The 24719-nt window shown below is 52.1% G+C and overlaps 1 protein-coding gene across 2 annotated transcripts in view; it reads right to left on the bottom strand.

The window, feature by feature from the left end:
* The window catches only part of PALD1 (phosphatase domain containing paladin 1), an 87148-nt gene that overhangs the window by 31399 nt on the left and 31030 nt on the right, over positions 1-24719 (bottom strand). For both annotated transcript variants that reach the window (XM_030798598.1, XM_030798599.1), the window contains exons 2-10: positions 9030-9243; positions 5788-5890; positions 5051-5230; positions 3679-3843; positions 2332-2492; positions 2042-2117; positions 1053-1204; positions 602-701; positions 282-386 (exon numbers count right to left, since the gene is read on the bottom strand). In XM_030798598.1, coding sequence (XP_030654458.1) covers positions 282-386; positions 602-701; positions 1053-1204; positions 2042-2117; positions 2332-2492; positions 3679-3843; positions 5051-5230; positions 5788-5890; positions 9030-9214 — 1227 coding nt within the window. In that variant the 5' untranslated portion in view covers positions 9215-9243. The remainder of the gene's footprint in view (positions 1-281; positions 387-601; positions 702-1052; positions 1205-2041; positions 2118-2331; positions 2493-3678; positions 3844-5050; positions 5231-5787; positions 5891-9029; positions 9244-24719) is intronic.

Here is a 24719-nt window from a genome sequence, read left to right as displayed (position 1 = left end):
GAGTCCAGAGGCCCCTGCAGCCCTGGCCAGCAGCCCCTTCCTCCGTCCTGTTTATTCTGCAGCTGAGGGGACCTGGTCAGGAAAAGTAAACTTCCCCTCTTCCTTGTCCTTCCTGCGGGCCCAGTGCCCCTATCTCCCCTTCCTCTGAAAACTGCTCTTCTCGTGGGAGACGCAGCAGCCAGAAAAAGTCAGTCTGAAAGAAACCAGTCAACATGCCTAATGAAATCAGGCTGCGGGGCTCACAGAGAAGCAGGGTGCCCACACGTCCTTCCGTGCCTCACCTGGGCTGGGCTCTCCGGTCGGATACCTTCTAACTTCTTCTGGTTTTCCAAGACCACTTCTTTCAGGTCATGCAACTCGGCACAGGCAGTGATGGCTCTGTCCACCTGGTGCCAGGGACCAGGGCAAGGAAGAGGGAGGTGGGGGGGGTGGGGAGCAGGGTCAAGGCAGAATGGCAGGAGAAAAGAGAAAAGAGGGAGAAAGAAAAAGATTGGCAGAAAGGTAGGGGAGGGTATCGGGGAGGAAGAGAGCCCCGACCAGTGAGAGGAGTGACCGTCCCCTCCATCACCCCTGCTCCAGCCCTTTGCTGTCCCTCACTCACCTCTTCCACCATCCTCCTTCCCTGGGGCACCATGCGGAGAAAGCTCTGGATCACCTGGAACTGCTCCATGGGCAGGGGCTTGGCCTGCGTGGGGGCAGCCCTGTCGAGGCAGGGTCAGTACATTAGCAGGCTCTTCCAAAGGTCTCACACAGCCACCTGCCTGCTGTCTCTGCTCATATGGCCGCTGGGGGACACCAGACTACAGGTTCCTTCTGAATCACGTTGTGGGAAGCAGGGGACATTTCCCCAACTAGGGAAACTGAGGCCAAGAAAGGTCAGGTGACTTTCTCCAGGTCTCCCAGCAAGTCTCATGGTAAACCAGGAAATGAACCCCAGATGCCAAATTTCCAGCTCTGGCTCTGGGCTCCTAGACATGTTCCTACACTGTGGGGCAGCCTGTCCCCTCCTTGGCCCCACAGCCCTTCAGGACACTGGGCCCCGGGCCACTCACTCTTGCTGGGAGGTGGTCCCACTGCGGTGAAGCAGGATGAGGGTGCCTAGGACCATGCCCAGGTTGGTCCTGCCCACACCCATCTGGCAGCTGAAGACGAGGGCTGGGGGAGGCCCATGGGCATCGCGGAGCTGCAGCAGGCTGGGGGTCTCCTGGGAAAGACCATGAGGATCAGGCCCCAGTGAGACCAGGAAACCCTGGGCTGAGGCCTGAGCAGGGGGAAAGGCATGACATCAGCCCACCCTGCCCCACGGTCTGCAGCAAAGTGGGCTCCAATAGGCGTCTTGGCCTCTTCTGCCAAAGCCACAGCCTGATCAGCTCCACCTGCTCCCTCCCCAGGCCTTCGAGGAGCTCTAAGAACTGGAAGTGAGAGTGACTCAGAGGGCACCAGGCCAGTATTAACACCTCCTGCAAGATGCCAGTGAAATAAGATAATGTCCTGAAGGGGCCTGGACAGAAACTCCACCAGGACTCAGGAAATGTCAGCTGAAGAGTCTATAGGGCAAGAGGCGTTAGCTCCACTGAAGAAATGAGGAACTGAGGTCTAGAGAGGTGAGGCGATTAGTCCGGGACCACACCGCAAGTTGGCAGCCCGACCACGGCCAGCAGCTGGGCCAGCGGTCAGTGATGGACTCTGCCGTAAGAGAATGCACAAACATACACCTACATACAGGTACACACACACAGACACACAGACACATACACACACAGAGACACATGTATCCCTACACAGAGACACACAGACAGAAACACACAGACACACAGACACATAAACATGTACACAAACTCCCCATAGACACACACAAAGGCACTGACACAGACATATACACAGAGACAGACACTACCACACGTGCACCCGAACACGCTCACATACACAACACAGAACGAGGCCTTCCTCTGAGGAGGGCGAGAGGCTGTGCCTACCCTGAGCACCTCCGTGGGGACAACTCTCAAGACTCCTCCCCCGCGCCCGCCCATGCCCCACTTACCCGGAGAACACTGACAAAGGCGTCCAACTGGGCCTCCAGGGGACTCCCTTGCTCGGGCAGGGGCAGGCGGTGGTACCTGCCAGATGAGGGAGGGCAGCCCATCAGGCAGGCACCCACTCTGGGAATCCCCCTCACCCCCTATTCTCAGGCACTGTTTGGAAATGGGCCCCACCGTGGGAGACATGGGTGTGGGGGACTCAGCCCAACCTGCAGACGGTGAAACTGAGGCTGCAGCTGGAGAGCAGGACCTGGAGCACCCATGGCCAGGGCTGGGGGTGGCCCCGTGGTACCTGTAGGTGGGCTGCAGGAAGAGGGGCCGCTTGTACACCTCCTCTGTCACATGCAAGTCGTCCTCACCATGGATGGCCACGGCATGGGGCTCTCCCCGCAGGTCCTCGGTGTTATGGTACACATGGTATGTGTTCTCGCTCAGCTGGGCAAAGTCGTGGATCTAGAGAGAGGTGTGGGGGTCAGAGGGCCATGGCCTGAACTTCAGGACCCTCCCTGAGTGTCCTGGCTGAGCTCTGGAGTGACCAGGCCATGCAGAGGCCACAGGCAGTCTTCTGCCCCCCATGAGGGAACTACGCAGCCAGAAGTGCTCTCTATGCTCTTCCTGGGAGTTCTGAAGGAATCAGGGTACCCACACAGGGGCGAGGCAGGAGGGCTCTGCCCAGTGGGTGCAGGAATTCACAAAGCCACCAGTGCCAGGATGGGGGAGGTGTGGTCAGTTGGGAGCTGGAGCGGAGGGGAGCAGAGCACACAGGAGGCCTGGAGGGGATGGGAGAGGCAGAGAGCTGGGCGCCGGCATGGCCTCGGTTCCTGACCTGGAAGTTTCTGGGGACACTGGGACCCCACACTGTATTCACACACCTCTGTGGTGTGTCAGCTGCCTCAGAGGACTCCATAAGCCTCTGTGTTATGGAAGAGGAGGAGGACAGATGATCCTGAAACAGGCCCACAGACCCACCGAGGGAACTGACTCAGAGGCTCGTGGCTCTCAAAGAGTTAAACTGCAGCCTTGGTCCTTCTGGTCTAGTGCTCTCTTCACTCTCCTAGAACCCTTTCTTTTTCTTTCTTTTTTTTTTTTTTTTTTTTTTTTTTTTTTTTTTCAGAAACAATTTCACTCTGCAGCCCAGGCTGGAGTGCAGTAGTGTGATCTCGGCTCACTGCAACCTCTGCCTCCCAGGTTCAAGCAATTCTCCTGCCTCAGCCTCCCGAGTAGCTAGGATTACAGGCACGCGCCACCACACCCAACTAATTTTTTGTATTTTTAGTAGAGACAGGGTTTCACCATGTTGGTCAGGCTGGTCTTGAACTCCTGCCCACCTCGGCCTCCCAAAGTGCTGGAATTACAGGTATAAGCCACTGCACCCGGCCCACCAGACCCCTTTCTAAATAAGGACGTTAAGCATCAAGGAGACAAGCAGGGTGGGAAAGGGGCAGAGGCAAAGAGAGCTAGAATAGGAAGTCCTTCCTCTGGCTGCCCGTGAGTCAGCCTTGCAGCCAGCCACTCACCCAAGCAGGGCACAACAGTGGGGGAACATGGGCCAGTAAGAGCAGGTGACCTGGCCCCAGAAAGAGCATCTGCAAAGCTGGACTGTGGGCTGGGGTCTCCCACACACTGCACTGGTCCTCACCTCTTTCCGGATGGCCAGCTCCAGGCTCTCCACCCGCACCCCGGGTCCAAGGCCCTGGAGGTTCTCATGAAGGTTCTGCTTGTCTCGAGGTGTGTAGGACACAAAGTCCTCATCTGCACGCAGGAACAGCACAGGTTCCTCCCGCACACAGAAGATGACACACTCCTGCCGGGAGCCCGAGTGGGAAGGAAGCCATCACCATGATCCCGCACAGACACCTGCACCACTGCCCCACCTCAGGGCCTCTGCCCAAGCTGTTCCTTCCTCCTGCACCCCACGCCATCCCTGCAACCTGAATCCTACCCAAGAATCAAAGCTCAGTCCAAATGCTACCTCCTCGTGACCCTCCCAGTCAGCAGTGACCCCTGCCTCCTGTCAGAGTCAAGAGTCCTTCATCTGAATCTCCTGGCGTTAATTCCTGCTTTGTATTATCAATGAATGCATCTTTTCCCCCTTAATGGACCACAAGTTCCTAGTAGGCAAAATCATGTCCCGGTCATTTTCATGTACCCATAATTCCTAGCATGGTGTCCTGGATAAATCAAGTGTTTGATGAACATCAGCTGAAGAAATGAATGCCCCATGACCATGCAATCATTCATTCACTGAGCACCATACAGGCAGAGGGAAATGTGTGGGCAGATGGTCCCCCTGAGGAACTTATCATCAAGATGGGAAGATGGGACCTGCGCACAGCCCACACCCCCACCCCATTCTGTGTCACTCAAAGCCTTTCCACCTTAACTCCAGGGTCAATTCAGATGCAGCTGCACTCAAGAAGCCTACAATCACAGCAGACTCTCAGCCTGTGTCCTAGGGACACGCAAAACCCTGCCTCAACATCCGGCAGGTAAGAACAGTCCTTGAAAGCAGGCACTTGGGAGTTCAGCTGCCTGGGTTTGGGTCTTGGGGTACCACTCATGAGCTGTGTGACCTTGAGCAAGTCACTTAGCCTCTCTGGGCCGGTTTCCTCCTCTGCAAAATGGGAGACAAACTGCCACTCCATCACAGGGCTAACATCAGGACTTAAGTGTTAGCTGTGATCACCATTCAGCAAGCTGTCAAATTATGAGCTGGCTCCTCCTGTCACCTGGTCACGCCCCCTGCCTCCTCCGAGGCTCCCATGTACGGTCTATGAAGGCTTCTGACCTCGTGCCCCGCCATCCACTCAGGACGTGCAATCAACATTCACCAGAATTTCCCAACCAGACCAATCGCAGTGACTGTCCTGGCAGGCAGGGCCTGGTCCAGGCCACCACCCCACCTCCCCAGCATGCAGCAGGCCCCCTCCAGCGCCTCTAAAGCTGCCCCCAAGGTGCCCCTCTCCCTGGCTTTGGGGATCTGGCTTCTGCCTGGGAAGTGGCATGCTTACCCTATGTCCGTCCTTCTGGAGTTTCTGGAGGACCCGCCTGAACCCTGAGAGGCTGGGCTGTCCCATGCCGAACACAGTGAGCCCACCCTGCACCTGCCGGAAGTTGGGGGCCCCACAGCTTCCCACGGTGCCCAGCACATCCATCTTCTCAGTGACATCCCGCACCAGGAAGTAGCGGCCCTGGCAGGGGAGAGCCACAGGAAGGTCATTCAGATGGCTCAGGGGTATTTTCTGCAGATGGAGCTCTGTCTTGGGCTCCAGGGGACAGGGAGGGGGGAAATAGGGGCAAGAAGAACATGGTCCTGCCCTCAAGTTGCCTGTAGTTCATGGAAAAAAACAGACAAAATATACAACTCTCTGTGATCTGGGGAGGGACGTCATAAAGTGTAGGAAAAGGAAAGACAACTCCTCCAGAGGGGACATCAGAGAGGGCTTCATGTGGGAGATGACATCTGAGCCAGGCCTGGAGGAAAGAGCAGGGAGAGGCTCTCCAGAGGCAAAGCCGGCTCTAGGGTAGGAGCTCCCCTGAAAGGGGCTTTTGTAGGAAGGCACAGCTGGGGCACCAGGAATCAACTAGAGGACCACGGTGCTAGCTCCATCCTAGGGCCCTGCCAGTTCTGAAAATGGCAGAGAGATGGGGAAAGTTGGGGAGAGCCAGAGGGAGGTGAGGGAGGGAATTCATGAGAGATAGGGGCAGGAGGCCGCAGGCGGGCTGGCAGGGTAAGGCCTGAGCTCACTTGCACCAGGTAGTGCTCAGGGGTGGCGTCCGAGAGCCGGCCCACTGTGTAATGAGCCTTGAGCAGCTCATCATGGATCTGGAACTCCTCCTTGCAGTTGTACCTGTGGGGGGCAGAATGGAAACTGAGTCAAGCAACCTCCTTGGTCAAGGCCAGCTCCACCCTCACAGAGCCCACCACAGGGAAACTCCTGTGGCTACGATTTGTGGCAGACTGCCCATTGTCCCTCAATATCCACGCTTCCCTTCTTCCTCAACAAGAGAGCCCCAGGGCTGTGACTGGGGACTGAGCCACCCAGCTGAAGACTACATTTCCCAGCCTCCCTTGCAACTCATTGTGGTCACATGATTAAGTTCTGGCCAATGAGATGTGAGGAAAAGTGATATGCGTGTGTGTGTGTGTGTGTGTGTGTGTGTGTGTGTGGTGTGCGCGCGCGCACAAATACCAGGCCATTCCCAAACAGAAGAGGTGCCTTCTATTTTGTCTTCTCCCCTTTTTCCTGGCTAAAATCCAGAAGTGATGGCAGAGGTAGAACATCTTAGATCATAAGACGGAAGCCACATGTTGATGATGTTGGAGCAACGAGGGAGAATGGGCCTGGATGATTACAGAGCAGCCATCCCAGCCTGGATGTCCTCGTGGACTTGCATGTAAGAGATGAGCTTTGTCCTGAGGAAGGCATCCTATCTGGGTTACTTTGTGACAGCAGCCTAGCCTGTAGCCTGAAGAAGACAACATCACTGGATGGTCCCTCCATCAGATTGTGTTGGAGGGACAGTCCCTACACTGCTAAGTCCACACACAGCGAGGTGGTTTAGAACGCAGGCTTGGGGCATGAAGCCCAACTCCACCCACCGCTTGGTAACTCTATAGCTTTGGACAAGGAGCTTATTTCCAGGAATTCCTACCCCCAAGACTGTCCTGAGAATTAAATGTGCTAATGATTGTAAGTGTTTAGCCCAGTGCCTGGGGCACAGTAAGCATTTATTAATATAATTGTAGTTCTACCTCCACACAGGGCTATTTCAAACAAAACCCACAGATAAAAATCAAGATTTCTGTAGATGCTAAACCAGGTAAAAGTCTAAACACTCAAACAAGATTTACTGTGCCCTCAAGGCACAACAGCTCCAGTGCTGATGATAACAATGAATATGACAGAGCCTCCCAGAGTTAATGATCTGATGTTAGGTCCTCTTGACAAAAAAAGTGCCTTCCTATACACCAGGGAATACTATGCAGCCATAAAAAATGATGAATTCATGTCTTTTGTAGGGACATGGATGAAGGTGGAAACCATCATTCTCAGCAAACTATCGCAAGGACAAAAAACCAAACACCACATGTTCTCATTCATAGGTGGGAATTGAACAATGAGAACACTTGGACACGGGAAGGGAAGCATCGCACACCAGGGCCTGTTGTGGGTTCCAGGGAGGGGGGAGGTATGGCATTGGGAGATATGCCTGATGTGGATGGCGGGTTGGTGGGTGCAGCACACCAACATGGCACATGTGTGCACATGTGACGGACATGCACGTTGTGCACATGTACCCGAGAACTTAAAGTATAAAAAAAAAAAAGAAGTACCTTTTGGAAAGGCAGGAGGTGGAATGGGTAGGGCAGAGGAGCACTAGAAGAGGCCTGGGTTCCCACTCCAGCTCTGCCTCCTTGTTACCATGTGACCCATGGGGAGCAAATCTCTCTACCTCCCTGAAACCCAGTTTTCACATCTGAGCTAAAATGCATTAGATCACAGGTTGCCATTCCTTTTCTGGAAAGGGCCACGCAGTAAATACTTGAGGCTTTGTGGGCCATACAGTGCCTGCTGCAACTACTCAATTCTGCCATTGAGGCCCTAAGCATCCACAGATACTATGTAAGTGAAAGGAAGTGTCAACATTCCAATAAAACTTTATTTGAAAAAAAACAGGCCACATTGGGCCCGCAGGATGTAGTTTGCTGACCCCTCTATTGGATGATCTCTAGAGGTCCCTTCCACTTCAAACATTCTACACCCCCAAAAAGTGCTGCGCTCATGGCTGGCTCCAGGCCCTAAGCACAGCCCTGTGTACAGGATTTTTACGGCTGGTCAGCAACTGTTCTGAGACACACCACTTGGTTAAATATTCTGAATGTCATCTCTGCTTATGTTGATAAGGAAACTGAGGCCCAGAGAGGGAAAGGAACTTGTGCAAGGTCACAGAACAAAGCAAGGGCAGAACCAGTCCGGGGGCACAAGTCTTCGTGCTACCTTCAGGCCCCAAACCCACCTTTGTCATTTGTCAGTACAGAGACTACATATCAAGTCTCTTTTATATGACATCCCTTTTCCTCCCCTTATCAGAAGCCCAAGAATTGATTGTGATGACAGTTTTCCTGGCGGGCCCCAGAGCTGGCAGGCAGGGTTTATCATTCCCACCCCTCAGGTTTCCTTATACAGAAGGACCCATCTGCTAAGTCTTTGCCAAACTTTGATGTGCGGAACACATTTAATTGCTAGCTCATCATCTCCTGCTTCCTGCATCCTGGAAGACCCAGAGGAGGGGAGCACAGTGGGCAGAGGTGTGGAAAGTACGAGGCTTCTCAACGCACCAGGAGATGTATCCAACATCCCCTCCATCTTCCTGTCCTCCCCAGCATGGCTCTCCAGCACCCACCCCTTCCTCCAAGCCCCACAGGGCAGACAGGGTTTCAGGGACCCGTCATAACCCTCTTCCTCTGGATGCACACAGTATGTCCAGATCTCAGAACACCAGAACATGCTGCCAGAACAAGCCCTGAGGGGCATCATTAGACAGCCGACTAGCAGCTTCCAGCTCCTTCAGCCCAAGGCCCTTCAACAGCCTGGTGTTAGCCTCAGTTTTGAGCCATAATTACTGTCTGTGAAAAAGAAATCTCAATTTCATCCATCAAGTACATGAACTTCCTTTGAAAATGTTAAGCCAAAAATTATTTTCAAAAAGGGGGTCCCGCAGCCATGCCCCCTCCTCCGCATTCCCTCACACTGTGGACGTGGTGAGTAGCATGGGCTCAGAGACCCATGACAGAGACCAGCTCTGCCAGGTGCATGCAGTGTGACTCCCGATGAACTGCTTCGTCTCCCTGGGCCTCAGTGTCATCATCTATGAACCCAAATCCAGTCTGCAAGCGTTAAGTGCTGTATGCCACTGCACCCCCAAGCAGGTTCCCCCACCCATCATGTCTCCCAGGGACATGGGCACACTCCCCCTGCCACTCACGTGATCACGACAGGGGCCACCTTGTTGGGGATGATGGACTTGGCCTTGCTGTTATGCAAGCTAGTGGTCTGGAAAGAGTGGACGCTGACGGAGTGCCGACTGTCCATCGTGCCGCTGCCCTGGAGGCCCTCAAAGGGAGTGCCTGCCGAGACCGTCTGCTGGGCTGTGCTGGCCGTTGTACCCATAGTCTGCTGGCAGCCTCAGGACCCCAGACCTGTGGGATAAGAGGGTGTGCAATGAAGGAGGCGATGGGAAAAGCCACAGCAGGAGACGTGACCCACCTCTCGCCCTCCACCATACAGAGAAAGGCAGCTCACTCTGCAGCTGGAGACAGAGGCAGGCTTGCCACCTACACCCGGGGGCCCAGAAGATCACATGCTCACTGAGTGCCTGCTCTATGCCCGGCCCTTTACCGATGCTTTGGGGGAGTCATGGACATAGACAGACATAAAGATGCAGCCCCCAACCCCTTTAGTTTACACTCCTCTTGTGAAAATGAGACAGAAAGAGGTGAATCATCCACAGCAGGTCAGGGCCTAGAGTTCAAAGTGACTATTTCAGGTGGTATAGACAAAGGCCAGACCTTTCAGGCTAGGAGAAGCAGGAAATGTCACCGAGAGAGAACCAGGGGCAGATAGATGCAAAGAAGGAAGTCAGACTTGGATTTGAAGGCTTTGGGTGGGAACGGATGCAGGACATATAGCCACGAATGTCATAGAATAAGGCCAGGGAAGTCCAGATTAGGTGAGCTATCAGCAGATCAAGTGTTCAAAGAAAATACCAGGCCCCAAACTCAACATCAACATCAATATCTGAACTGGTGGCCGGGTGCAGTGCCTCATGCCTATAATCCCAGCCTTTGGGAGGCCGAGGCAGGCAGATCGCTTGAGACCAGGAGTTCAAGACCATCCTGGCCAACATGGTGAAACCCCATCTCTACTAAAAAAAAAAAAAAAATACAAAATTAGCCAGGCATGGTGGCACGCACCTATAATCCCAGCTACTCAGGAGGCTGAGGCACGAGAATCGCTTGAACCCAGGAAGTAAAGGTTGCAGTGAACAGAGATCGAGCCACTCCACTCCAGCCTAGGTGACAGAGTGAGACTCTATCTCAAAAAAATAAAAAATAAAAAAAATCTGAATCAACATCGATATCCTCAACAGGCACAGCTCCCACCCCACTTGAAGAATGCCAGGCACCCTCGGGGATTCGGCAATCCTCCTGCAGGGCTCCCTCCTAAGGAAATACTTGAGGATGTGTGCACGAAGTGATGTACCACGATGTTTTGTTGACTGGGGTGTTGTTTATAATCATACAACATTGGAAACAACCTCCAGCCCACAGCAGAGGATTTGCTGAATAAATAATGAGACATCTATAGGGTAGAGTGTTAAACAGCCATTAAAAATATCATATTGGCTGACACGGAAAGACATCTAGGACAGAGCAGGTTGCATAGGAAGTGCAGGCCACAGCCCCACCTTAACTCACGAAAGGGCATCAGGATGAGTCCAAGGGACAGACACCAGGATGCTAGCATGAGTTATCTGCAAGTGATGAGATTATGGACGATTTTTATTTTCTCTTTTTTGCTTATCTGTATTTTCTAATTTTTCTCCTCCAAACTCTGGGTAATATGGTTAAAACCTATTTAAAGAATAAAGGAATGGCTAGGAAAGATGGCTGGGACATCTTTTAAGGGCTGGTCAAGGGATGGGGAAGGAGTGGCTCAGGGGTCCGAGAGCCAGAGCTGCAGAGAAGGGAGGGGGCTGGGAATTCCACATGGACAGAGGGCGACAGACAGGAGGGACAGAGGCTCAGGGAACTTTCTGGGAGCTCAGTGGCCACTGGCCCCACATACTGATGGTCCAGGACTGGGGATCGGGGCAAGCTGCCCTGCCAGCCCCCCACCCCTCGACTCTGCAAAAGCACGAGGACAATAAGCATCCTTAGAGCATGGCAACCTTCCCAGCTGCCCTCAACCAGGCACAAGCTGCTCCACATCAGCAGGGACTGCCTGCTCCCAACCATCCATACTCCCCCCAGCCCTCCCATAAGCAGCAGCATCACCTCAAGAAGTGGAAGGTAGGGTCATGGGGTCAGCATGAAGCTGGGGTCAGGTCAGTCTGAAGGCTGAGCTCACTGTCCTTTCTTCCCCAGGTCCTGAACCAGAGCTCTGGTCCCCAGGTGGGTGCTCCCCAGGCCTCCTCTGGACCATGCACTCAGGCTCCTACCCTAGAGCCGCCTCCCATTCAGGGACTCTCAGAGAGAACAACCCCAGACTCATCGGCCCTCCCAGAACCTTCTCAAACAGCCACCCATCCCTCTCCAGTCTGGAAAGATCCCCCTACCCCCACTCACGCTTGTCACCCTTGAAAACTCCCAGGAGCCTTGTGACAGCTTCGTTAACACACACCTTGTGTTTATAAGAGCCCCATCTCCATGGTGCTCCACACCCTAATTTCTCGCTCTCTTTCTCTCTCTTTTTGGCAAGGGTGGAGGGAATGAGCCTCTATGTTCCCAAACAGAAAAATAGGCAGCTCAGAGAGGGGAGGGAGCTCCGCAGTGGCCCCCTCACTGGCCAACAGCAGAGTGGAACCTTCTCTCCACCTCACTAGCCCTGGCAGGCCCCAAATGGCCCTCATCAAACTTTCCCAGACCCCTCCCAGCAGCCTGGGCCAAAAAGACATGTGTGGGAACAGCCTGGAGAACAAGGGCTCAGGGCAGCGCTCCTGAGGGAGAGGATGGGCAGGACACAGAAGGGTCTGCAGAAGGCAACAGCTGGCCACAGCTTCAGGTCAAGGCCAGGCATCAGGGCCCGTCCCCACAGGGCTGGGCTCGGCCTGACACCTCCGCCTCTCCTCCCCTGCCTGCCCCCAGCTCCAGTTCCAGCCACCCTCACCTCTCATGGGCTCCAGAGGCAATGACAGGCTACAGCTGGTGCCCTGCAAGGGTGGCCCAGAGACGACACAGATGTTCACAGCTGCAGGCCGCAGGGGTAGAACAGGCAGCTAGGGGTGGGAGAGCAATGTCCTTTGAAAATCAAGCCCATCTCCAAAATATCTAGAGGGGGGTGCAACCCCAGGCTTGTCACACTGTAGCTCTCACCCTGAAATCTCTCTCAACTCTGCCAGAAAGAACCTCACCAGCGTGGGGCCTTCCTCCTGCTGGCCACACACTGAAGGGCCTTGGACCACTTCCTTCCCCTCTCTGGGCCTCAGTGTCCACAGCTACTGTAAAATCATAGTGAGGGGTAGGATGGTCTGAAAGCCCCTTCCAGCTTCAGGGGGATCTGGCGCCTCAGATCAGTGGTCCTAGTGGTCACAGCACTGCGGTCGCCTGCCAGGGACAGGGGTCAGCAAAGTTGGGGGTGCAGGTGGGGTACCTAGTGCTCAAACCTCTGCTAGGGAAAGACAGGGGGAAGTGGGTTGGGATGAGATGTCCTTGCATAGTTGGTGAATGGTTTATGCCTTTATTTCCTATCTTCTAACTCTCCTTTGGTCATGAGTGAGGGCTGCCCCTGCAGTGACAACGGAGTGTGAGGCAGTGCCCACGGAGCTCACAGCCATTTTCACGTCACATCACAGTGGGATCTGGAAATGTCACTTACGATACCACTCTTCTAAACAACAGTCATTATCAGACCCACCAGGGACCACGTGAGCCCCTGGTCCCCTGCCTACAGACGCTGGGCTGACGCACCTGGCCAGCTTCGGGCAACTCTGCACCTGGTGCTCTTAAACCACTCCCCACTCCCGCTATGGGTCCTCACGATTCAGGTGAACTCAACAAGCTTGGAGAATCCTAGCGATCCTAGGCAGAAGCCTGACCTTGCCTTATAAAACTAGCTACAAAGAAGCTGCAATTACATTTGCAAAGTGGGATTTGCAATATTTAGGAAACCTCAAAACAAAAATATCACAATGGCCTGGGTGTCCACCATGCAGGGCACGGGCCTTTCCCTCAAAGACACTCCCCAGTGTAACACCCCCATTGAAGCCCAGCCACTGCAGCCTTGTCACTGATGAGTCTCTTCAAAAGTAAAATGTAACCTTAATTTGCCTAACGGGTTATCTTATTAGTGCAATAATACCTAAGGACAAATATTACCATTTGTTTATTGTTTATTATTTAAACGCAATGTGTTTCAGTATTTTGACAGTTCTCTCAGTGAAACATATTTCCTTTGTAACCCCACCTATGTTATGTATTTAAAAGCATTCTGAGAAGGAGTCCATGGGCTTCTGCTTGGGGGTCCTTGGCACAAAAAAAAAAGAGGAAACCAGCCGTGCTTGCTTCATGCCTGGAATCCTAGCACTTTGGAAGGCCGAGGCGGGCAGATCACTTGAGGTTAGGAGTTCGAGACCAGCCTGGCCAACATGGTGAAACCCCGTCTCTACTAAAAATAAAAAAATTAGCCGGGCATGGTGGCAGGCTCCTGGAATCCCAGCTATTCGGGAGGCTGAGGCAGGAGAATCCTTGAACCCAGGAGGCAGAGGTTGCAGTAAGCCGAGATCGCGCCACTGCACTTCAGCCTGGGCGACAGAGCAAGACTCCATCTCAAAAAAAAAAAAAAGAAAGAAAAGAAAAGAAACTGACCTATGGAGTCCTTCACAGAGAGGTCACCTCAGTTCCTTAAGATGACTCAAGCTTCAGAAGGTGGGACATTAGCTCCAACTCACCCACTAGCTGCCTGATGCTCCAACATACTCACCCAATCTGCCAGAGTGGTGAGCCTTTTGTCAATGGCAGTATTCAAGCCCAGGGGAAGCTAGAGATGCCCATTCTGGGCCCTGGGGTAGGAACAATAGGCAAGAGGTCCAAGAGCTGATTCCTAAATATCTTGGGAGTAGAAGTCCATTGCTTTGTGTACGGTTCTGGGGGAAATGAACCATCACCATTCCAATCTTGGTTTCCCCACCTCAAGTCCAACACTTACAAACCCCCACCTTCTTTGTCCTTGCCAGGGTGCAGCAGCCACAACCTCCCAGCATGTCAAGCCCAGTGGGCTTGAAAAAGATCACTGGTAGCTTTTCCAAAGTAGAGTCTGGCTTCTCAGACTGCAGCAGAAAGGTGGCTATCTGCCACTGACCCCAGCCCCCACGCCAGCCCCGTCCCTTTTTCCTGCGGTCCCCGCCTGCTGGAATCCCAGACCCTCTGGCACAATCCCAAGTCCCACCTTAGAGATGCTGAGACCACAGCAATCTCCACAAATGGCTGTTGCTGCAAGACCCTACCACTGCTGAGGCCTAACCACTCAAGACCCCCTGCCCTGTATCCCCCAAAAAGCAGATTCAGAGCTGGCCACATCCCTGAAGGTCATCTAGCTGTTGTGGTCTGAATATTTTGCCCCTAAAAACTCATATGTTAAAATCCTAATCCCAGGCTCGGCACAGTGGCTCACACCTATAATCCTGGCACTTCAGGAGGCTGAGGCGGGCAGATCACCTGAAATTAGGAGTTCAAGACCAGCCTGGCCAACATGGCGAAACCCCATCTCTACTAAAAATAAAAAAATTAGCCCAGTGTGGTGGCACACACCTGTAATCCCAGCTACTCAGGAGGCTGAGGTAGGAGAATTGCTTGAATCCGGGAGGCAGAGGTTGCGGTGAGCTGAGATCGCGCCACTGCACTCCAGCCTGGGCGACAGAGCCAGACTCTGTCTCAAAAAAAAAAAAAAAAAAAGAAAGAAAGAGAAAGAAAAGAAAGAAAGAAAGAAAGAAAGAAAGAAAGAAAGAAAGAAAGAAAGAAAGAAAAAGAAATCTTAATCCCCAAGGTCATGGTATTAGGAGGTGGAGGCTTTGGGGGAGGGGGGTAATTAATTCATGAGGGCAGAACCCTCAGGAATGGGATCAGTGCCCTTGTAATAGGGACCCCAGAGAGCTGTCTTGTCACACCATCTGAGGATATGGCAATAAGGCAAGATCAACGAAAAAGTGGGCCCTCGTCAGATACTGAATCAATGCCTTAGTCCTGGACTTCGCAGCCTCTAGAACCATGAAACATAAATTTCCGTTGTTTTTAAGCTACCCAGTTCATGGCATTTTGTCATAGCAGCCTGAATGGACTAAAATATTAGAGGCCAGGCTCAGTGGCTCACACCTGTAATCCCAGAACTTTGGGAGGCTGAGGTGGGCAGACTGCTTGAGCCTAAGAGTTCAAGACCAGCCTGGGCAACATAGCAAGACCCTGTCTCATTTACAAAAAATAAAAAATAAAAAAAAATAGTAAAATGCTCCCTTTCCACAGATGAGACAACTGAGGCACAGAACAGGAGAGTGATATGCCCCCATTCACACAGCAAGTGGCCTCAAGGACAGAATTGGGACTCAGGGCTCCTTTCTCCAGACCCAAGGCTCCCTGGCTGGGCTGCACTGCCTCCAGCCTAAGGCAGATGGGAAGACTGTGTTGTGAACACACAGAGATGTGTCAGTATGGAATTATGCTAGTCAGTCACTGTGTTGGTCGAGAGTGTGTGACTCACGTGCCTGCCAGGGGGCAGGGGTCGGGGACTCACTGGGGGTGAGGTGGGGTTTGAACAGCCACCTGAGAGAGCCAGAGACCCTGAGCGCAGAGAGGGGGATACCAGGAGGGCCAATGGGTGAATCTCTGACTGCAAGGCGTTTGACCTATATTATCTCATTTAATCCTGACCCAAAAAAGAGGTGCCAACTCTTAATAAGTCAATATCAAGTCAATTTTTTTAAAATGTAAAGATGGGCAAAAGATTTGAAGATACATACAGATGCCAAATAAGCACATTAAAAAGATGTTCAGGATCATTTGTCATCAGGGTCATGCACTAGAATGACAAATTTAAAAGACTGACGATACCAAGCTCTGAGGAGGATATGAGTAACTGGAACTCATATACACTGCTGGTGAGCAGTGAGTGCATACAGCCACCTGGAAGACAGTTTTGTAGTTTCTTACAAATGGAGACATACCTTTCTCATATGATCTGGCAATTCTACTCTTAGGTACCCATCCAGGAGAAATACAAATATGTGCAGAAAAAGACTTGTACACAGCAGCATATTCATAACAGCAAACATTGAGCCCAACTCAATGTCCATCAACTGGTGAACAGATGAACGCAATGTGATAGATCCACACCATAAAATACTACACAGCGGCCGGGGGTGGTGGCTCTTGCCTGTAATCCCAGCACTCTGGAGGCCGAGGTGGGAGGATCACCTGAGGTTGGGAGTTCGAGACCAGCCTGACCAACATAGAGAAACTCCATCTCTACTAAAAATATAAAATTAGCCAGGCGTGGTGGTGCATGCCTGTAATCCCAGTTACTCGGGAAGCTGAGGCAGGAGAATCGCTTGAACCTGGGAGGCAGAGGTTGCAGTGAGCCGAGATTGCACCATTGCACTCCAGCCTGGGCAACAAGAGTGAAACTCCATCTCAAAAAAAAAAAAATCAGCAACAAAAAGGAGCAGACTACGGATAGACACAACAATATGGGTGAACCTCAAAACTATCACCAAGAGAAACAAGCCAAGCCCCAGACACTTACACTGTATAACCCCATGAAAACTGCAGGGGCAGAGAGCAGGTCGGTGGAGGAGGGACTCAACTGCACAAGGGCAAGTTTTGGGGGATGGAACTGCTGGAGATACTGAACGTGGTGGCCACACAACAGCATACATTTGCCAATGTTGATCAAACTGAACACTTAGGGTGGGCGCGGTGGCTCATGCCTGTAATCCCAGCACTTTGGGAAGCCGAGGCGAGTGGATCACCTGAGGTCAGGAGTTCAAGACCAGCCTGGTCAACATGGTAAAACCCCGTCTCCACTAAATATACAAAAATTTGCCAGGTGTAGTGGCACGTGCCTGTAGTCCCAGCTACTCAGGAGGCTAAGGCAGGAGGATCACTTGAACCCAGGAGACGGAGGTTGCAGTGAGCTGAGATTCCACCACTGCACTCCAGCCTGGGTGACAGAGCAAGACTCCGTCTCAAAAAAAAAAAAACAAAAAACTGAACACGTAAAAAGGGAGAATTTCATTGTATGAACTCTATCTCAATAAATCTGTTAAAAACAAGAGGTGCCCCCATCCTTTGTCCCACAATGTTCTCCTCTCATGACACCTTCCCACTTAGCTCCGTAATTCATCGGCTGTGCAACCTTGGCCCCATAACCTCTCTGGGCCTCTGCTGCCACTTTTGTGAAATGGGAACAACAGTTGCACCTCCCTCATGGGTTAGTTGCAAAGGTTAAATAATATCTTGTGGGTAAAGACCTCAGAAAAGGGCCTGGCCAATAAAGATAAAGTGATACTAGGTGTTTGGGGGACACTGGCCCATTGGCCTCTGAAGCTGGGCTGTGCCTTGTCATCACTGAGCCCTGGAAATGTGGCTGGTCCACACTAGGACATGCTGCAAGTGTAACATACATACCAGATTCTGAAGACTAGCTACAAAAAAACAGTAAAATATCTCATTAACAATGTATATTGGGGCCGGACACAGTGGCTCATGTCTATAATAGCACATTGAGAGGTCGAGTCAGGAGGATTGCTTGAGCCTAGGAATTCGAGACCAGCCTGGGCAACATAGAAATGCTGTCACTACCAAAAATAGAAAGAAAAAAAATTTGGCCAGGTGTGGTGGTGCATGCCTGTAGTACCAGCAACTCAGAAGACTGAGACAAGAGGATCACTTGAGCCCAGGAGGTCAAGACTGCAGTGAGCTGTGATCGAACTACTGCACTCCAGCCTGGGCAAGAGTGAGACTCTGTCTCAAAAAATAAAAAACCAAGAACCAAAACATAGTTTATGTTGATTACATCTCAAAATGATAATCTTTTGATATACTGAGTTAAATAATATATGTTATTAAAACTAAGTTCACTCATTCGTCTGTATTTGAAGGCAGCTATTTAAAGTGCCACACAAGGCTGGGAGCGACAGCTCACACCTGTAAGAGGCAGAGGTGGGTGGATCACTTGAGGTCAGGAATTCAAGACCAGCCTTACCAACATGGAAAAACTGTGCCTTTTTTGTAAAAATACAAAAATTAGCCAGGCGTGGTGGCGCACGCCTGTAGTCCCAGCTACTCGGGAGGCTGAGGCAGGAGGATCGCTGGAACCCAGAAGGCAGAGGTTGCAATGAGCTGAGATTGCACCACTGCACTCCAGCCTGGGCAACGGAACGAGACTCCATCTCAAAAAAATAAAAATAAAGTGCCGCAAGTGGCTCCTGTGAGATTTCTACTGAGTGGCACTGCTCTGAGTCTTAAGTCCTCTGTGACCCTGAGGACACCTCTTGCTCAGCTCAGGGTACTCAGGGCTGAGCCCAGTGCCTGTTGCAGGTAAGAGTTTAATAAATATCTGTTAGAGGCATGCAAAAGCCCCAGAAAGTTGGTGTTTTCATTCCCGTCGAACAAAAAGAAAAGCGAGGGCTTGCAGGAGTGGCAACTCTTCACACCCTGATCACTGGCTGGGGACACAGGGCTTAGGCTCTGTGAATCGTGGGCTCTGGGCAGGACACCAGCTGAACCCCACTTCTATCATGCATTAGTCACATTATCTTGGGTTCATGGCTTGATTTCCCCAAACTGTTTCCCCAACTGTAAACTGGGGACCACCGGTACCTCCCCTGCTGGACCGTATAAAGATGAAATCAGTGAATGTGTGCAGAGCAACACCTGGATGGTCCGACACACAGCACAGCGAGGGCTCCAACTCCTCAGCTGCCCTGACCTCATCCCCCCACACCACGGCTGACCCTGCACTGAACTCCCAGCAACTGCCAGCTGCCACAGACGTGAACCTTCAGGACCAGGACTAGAACCAGGGGCGTCGCCCAGGCGCCATCTGTGAATGGCCAGCAGTCCCTGGCTCTCAACCCAGGCAGCCAGCAGGGCAGAGCCAGGCTGGGCTGGGCCACAGCAACCACCCTCCTTAACAACCATGATCATCACATCACTCTCCTCATTCCGCTTTGTCTGGTAAGCCATTCGGGGGAGGTTCCCATCTGCTCTTGGCCTTCCTCAAGAACCAAGAGGCCCCAGTTCTGCTCTGGGCCCTCAGGCAAGTCCTCCACCTCTGGAAGAACAGGTGCCCAGCCTGAGTCAGCCCAGTTCTCTCCAACCCTCTGCCCCCACCAGCTTTGGGCCACTAGCACCTGACTGACCTATCTCCTTCCCTTTCGAATCTGATCCAAGAGGGCAGGGCAGAGTCTCTCCATCACTTTCCCTCCCCACCCTGTCTGGTTACTGATGATGGGCCAAGGCTGGTTCTCAACAAGTAGGCACCAAAGACTGGGGGCCATCTACTTCAACAGCAATGATACTTATTCCTGAGTAAGTGAGCTGCAGGGTGGTATTTATTTTCTTCTGTTTTGCTCATCCATCGCTTCTAAATATCTTACAATGAACATGATTACCCTAAGAACATTTTCTTTTTAAGTTTAGTTATTTGTATAAGTTTCCAAGCTGGGCAAAGGTCACAACTCTTCACCCAGAGAACCCTCATCCCATCCACCCCAGAGCACCCCATGCTCCTCCAGCCCCGTGTCCTTAACCCTGGCCCTCTGCCCAGGCGCACTCTGCCCACTGCAGTGCATGTTCCCCTGACAATAATTCCACTCGTACAGTCTGGTAGGATTTTTGTGTCTTTGCTACAGCCCTCAAGAGAGCCGAGAATTAGGATCCCCACTTTACAGAAGAGGTGACGGCTGAGCAAAGTCAAAGACATGAACCTCCCAGGTGACAGGCTTCATGGAGGCAGAGGCTCCTGGCCCCGACTCCTTCGTCTCTTGGGGGTCCCACAGACCTGTCCTTCATGACCTCTGCCCCTCAGCCTCTTTCTCTTTAAAACTAGGAAGAGTACAATCTAAATGTTAAAATAAAGCTGTCTGGGGGCTGGGATCACAGGAACCCTTCACCTGGTAATTATGTGTTTCTCAAGTGTTTTTATATTTTTCTAAACTAGAAAAAAATAGTTTAAAAGTTAAAAACAGAAATTAGAGGACGTGTGGAAATGCAGTCCTTTGCTCTGCAGGCGGGGCTGCCACTGCGGGGGGCAGCCCTGACTTCCAGGCTTCAGCCTGCAATCCCTGGGGAGCCTTTGAAGCAAGCGCCAAGTCCTGGCAGGAAGGAGGCCTCATGGCTGCCACACACTGAGATGACAAGTCAAGGTGGGCATGCAGCAGGAAGTGGGCAAAGGTGGACAGAATGACCGGACGGCCCACAGAGGCACTGTGGCACGTGGAGGCCAGCACCCAGGGCCAGCAAGAGAGCGGGAACGCAAATCAGGTCGGCCCACTGAGCGGAGAGAAGCTGTGGAGGGATGGGGAAGTCCCTGCCCGCCCTCAGAGAGCAGGGGGAAGCCTCCCTCTCAGCTCACCTGGCAGGCGGGTTCTCAGGATGACAAAGCCTGCCTCGCAGCCAGCAGCGGTCCCCGGGTCACCGGGTGTGGGCCAGCCATCACGGGCCTGCAGGTTCCTGGAATTCAGGACCTTTTCCAGCACCCCTAGTTGCCTGCCTCCAAGTGGGTCTGCTCTGCCGTTCTGTCTATGGGACCTCAGATTGGGGAGCAGGGAAAGGCGATAATGAGCATTTTGAGGACAACTGGGATAATTTGAGGATGGAGTATATGCTGGATAAATAAGTTAACATCCTCGGATTGTGGCTTAAAGGAGAATGCCCTTGTTCTTAGGAAATACAGGCTGAAGCGTTTGGCGGTAAGGCCTCTTGATGTCTGACGTTCATGATTTAGAGAGAAGTAAATGGAACAAATCTTACCTGGTGTTGGCAGACAGGAGTTTACTTACTGCACTCTTCCTTTTTTTTATTTTTTGAGACGGAGTCTCACTGTGTCGCCCAGGCTGGAGGGCAGTGGCGCGATTTTGGCTCACTGCAACCTCCGCCTCCCGGATTCAAGCAATTCCTGCCTCAGCCTCCCAAGTAGCTGGGACTACAGGCATGTGCCACCACTCCTGGCTAATTTTTGTTTTTGTTTTTGTTTTGTTTTTGTTTTTTGTTTTTTGTGGGTTTTTTTGCAAAGATGGGGTTTCACCATGTTGGCCAGGCTGGTCTTGAACTCCTAACCTCAAATGATGCACCCACCTCGGCCTCCCAAAGTGGTGAGATTACAGGCATAAGCCACTGCACCCGGCGAACTCTTTCAATTTGTAGGTTTAACATTTTTCCAAATAAAAAAATGGGGGTTAAAAATTTTCAAAAATAAAACTGAAAAAAGTGTTAAGCTGTCTTATGAGAAGTGCTCCATGGATTCCTCCTGGTTCCGCCCCCGAGGACCCAGAGGATGCATCCTCACTGGAGGGAGACGGCTTGTGGCCCACAGGCCAAAAGTGGTCAGTCTCAGGAGCAATCTGTATGATCCTCATAGTTTTGTATTTTCCACTCTAATTAGCCACCTGTACTTTGAAATCAATGAATTTCAAATAAAAATCTTGATCTTTGGCTTCTCTTGATGAATTAAAAAATGTGCAACAACAAGGTGCCACTGGAGGAGGTGAGCGGGGGGTGGGCTTGGGCAGGGATCCCTGCAGTCCACCAGGCTGGACTTCCACACTGCACTTGGGCCCTGCCCTGGCCTCTTGTGGGCTAGAAGGGGACAGTGCTCCCAGTCTAACCCTGTCCTGGGGTGGGCCTTCCACTGCTTACCATGTTCACTTGTGTCCCAGAACCTGCAGAGCTTCTTTACTTTTCCCAAGCCTTTCAGTTCCCGGCATCTTGGCCACTGTCCTATGAATGAGCTTGGCCCTTGCCCTCGGGCCTCAGCAGCCCAGACACAGACCACACTTTCTTGGCATGCTGTGACCACACTAAGAAGAGGTCAGCTGCCTCCCTAATTCTAACCACTGCCACTGAGCTGTCTGCTGACACCTCTAAAGCCTTTCTCCCTCGGGCTCAGGCCCTGCTTCCCCCTTCCTGGCCTACAGCATGTGGCTTTCTGGTCCCAAGGCAGGACTGATGTCCCCATTGGGAAATCTCTCTGTGAGAGACTCAAGCCCTGAAGCTCTGGTCCAGCTTTTCAGCCTGGGAACGGCCCAGATTTAATCAAAAAGCTCACAATGCCTTCATCCCCCAGAAGCAGGGACAGCGGGCTGAGCACACAGCTGCCCAGGGCCAAGACTGCATTCCCCACCTCCCTTGCAGCAACCTGGGGCCATGTGACTAACAGGCTAACAGTACTGCTATGGTTTGAATGGCCCCTCCAAAACTCATGTTGGAATTTAATTGCCATTGTAATAGTATTAAGAGGCCTTTAAGAGGTGTGATTAGGCCATGAGGGATCTGTCCTCATGGTGGATTCAATGCCTTTTTTTTTTTTTTGCCTTTTGAGACAGAGTCTCGCTCTGTCTCCAGGCTGGAGTGCAGTGGCATGATCTCAGCTCACTGCAACCTCCGCCTCCCAGGTTCAAGTGATTCTTCTGCCTCAGCCTCCCAAGTAGCTGGGACTACAGGCACCTGCCACCATGCCCGGCTAATTTTTGTATTTTTAGTAGAGATGGGGTTTCACCATGTTGGCCAGGCTGGTCTTGAACTCCTGACCTCATGATCCATCTGCCTCAGCCTCCGAAAGTGCTGGGATTACAGGCGTGAGCCACCACGCCCCGCCCTTAATGCCTTTTAAAAGGGGGATTTGGGGAGTGAGTTTTATCTGTTTCACATGCTCACCTGCCCTTCTGCCTTTTGCCATAAGAGGACACAGCAAGAAGGCCTGTGCCAGATGCCAAGCAGATGTCAGTGCTGTGCTCTTAGACCTCCCAGCCTCCACAATTGTAAGTCAAATAAATTTCTGTTCATTATAAATTACCCAGTCCATGATATTCTGTGATAGCAGCAGAAAATGGACTAAGACAGGGACATAAGGGTCAGTCTAAGATGCCAAGTTCTGGAATCCTTCCTTACAAGACTGCCTTCCTCCCTGTCTCGATCCTGCTGCCTGGACACAGATGTGATGACTAAAGTTTCACAGCCATCTTGTACCATGAGCCCTTGAAGCCACAGCCTGGGAATGGTGTGGTGGACATCAAGTTCCCCAAGGAAACTATAGGGTAGAGCTACTATACCAGACCTGGTCTGCAAAACTCTGGGCTTAGACAGGATGAAGAAATAAACTTCCAAGTTGTGTAAACCACTGTTATTTGGCTTTTCCTATTACTTGCAGCCAAATCTAATCCTGATTAATGCACTCTGTTATTTTTAGGTTTGACCCTCAGTGATCACATGCCACATGAGAACAGGAGAGATTTTATTTCTTTCTCCTGCTGCAGGAGAATGTCAAGTTTCCCTACCGGTGAAAGCCAGGCTACACTGTAGGCTGGCACCTCCATGTTTGGGCGAAGTGACTCCAGGATCCTGGGAGCCCAGGATCCAAGTGTGTGGTTCACAGAAGACACAATCCCTGCCCACCAGGGCCTGCAGGACAGCTGAAGATATACAGACGAGATGCACGCCATTAGAGCACCATCAACTAACTGCGAGACACCATGGTGAAGCAGCTTTCCCTGAGTCAGCTGCAGAGATTTCAAAAGTCCCAAGCCGCTAAATGTTTGTTTCACCCTATAGATAAAGAGACCTGGCCTCTACTGCTCCAAAATGGCAGAGAAAGACCATAAGACTCTCTGCATCTGGAGAGCAGAGTCTCTCCTTTTCCCTCTAGGGAGCCTTCTGAGCCAAGGAAGTCCCTGGGAAGCAAGAAGGTGTTACCTGGATGGGAGGGACCCTGCCTTGTTGGTTCTTTCAGGAAGGAGCAGAGGGAGGGGAGTGTAACAATTAAGAAGGAGCTGGTCAACTCAGGGAAAGGCAATGCCTTCTGAAAGAGCCTGAGCTCCTGTCCATATCTGGGTTCCATGCAGCCAGGTGTTGGGGGCAAATGCCTTGGGGAGGGGGACCCAGGGAGAATAGGGTTAAGAGTATCTGGAATGCTCACGTGCTTACTTCCAGGAAGTCGGGCATTTGGACATTTCAAGGTCAGCAGAAACTCAGAGTGTCCTGAGACCTCACCCAGTGCTCTGCCCTGCTGACACTCTCCTGGCTGCCACCAGGGACTAGGCCCAGAGTGACAGTGGGAAAGCACACTTCAGCCCCACTTCCAACCTCCAGCAATCTCGCAGGGACCTAAAGCATCATTTCAAGGAGCTGGGGAGAACCATGACCTGGATTCTAGGCATCTGTCTCCATCCCACCCACCCCTGTGGCCTCCAGTCTAAACTCCTTTGCCCAGCACTCAAGTACCCCCTAACGCACCCTCATCTCAACACCACGAATTTGCCCCACACATCCCCAATATTTTAGGCAAATCCAGATCCCAGCTGCCCTGTAGTGTTGAACAGAAAAAAAAGCCCCACTAGAAGTTTTCCCCCAGCCCTGACTTTCCAAGAATTCAACACAGCCCACGCTTACTTCCATCTGGACGAGATAGATGGGTGGTTTTCAAACATTTCAGCGGCTGAATTGTTTGTGCAAAATCAATGTTTCCTGAAGGCCCTGTGTGTCAAACAGCCAGGAGCAGAGCTGGTGTACTGGCCATACGCTCAGAAGAAGCTGCAGCACTTCCTGCCCCCAGACCCACCCTGTGCCCTCCTAGAGAGAAGAAGTTCCAGAGCTGCCCCACAGAGCTGCTCAAGGCCCTCAAGGCCCTCCCAGGACCTAAGGCCCTTCCCTGCCCTCACCCTTGTGGGTCCCACAACCAGGTATGCCAG

Source organism: Nomascus leucogenys, chromosome 18, assembly GCF_006542625.1.
Source record: "Nomascus leucogenys isolate Asia chromosome 18, Asia_NLE_v1, whole genome shotgun sequence".
NCBI lineage: Eukaryota > Metazoa > Chordata > Mammalia > Primates > Hylobatidae > Nomascus > Nomascus leucogenys.
Note: the sequence above shows the minus strand (reverse complement) of the source record. Positions and strands in the feature narration are given on the sequence as shown.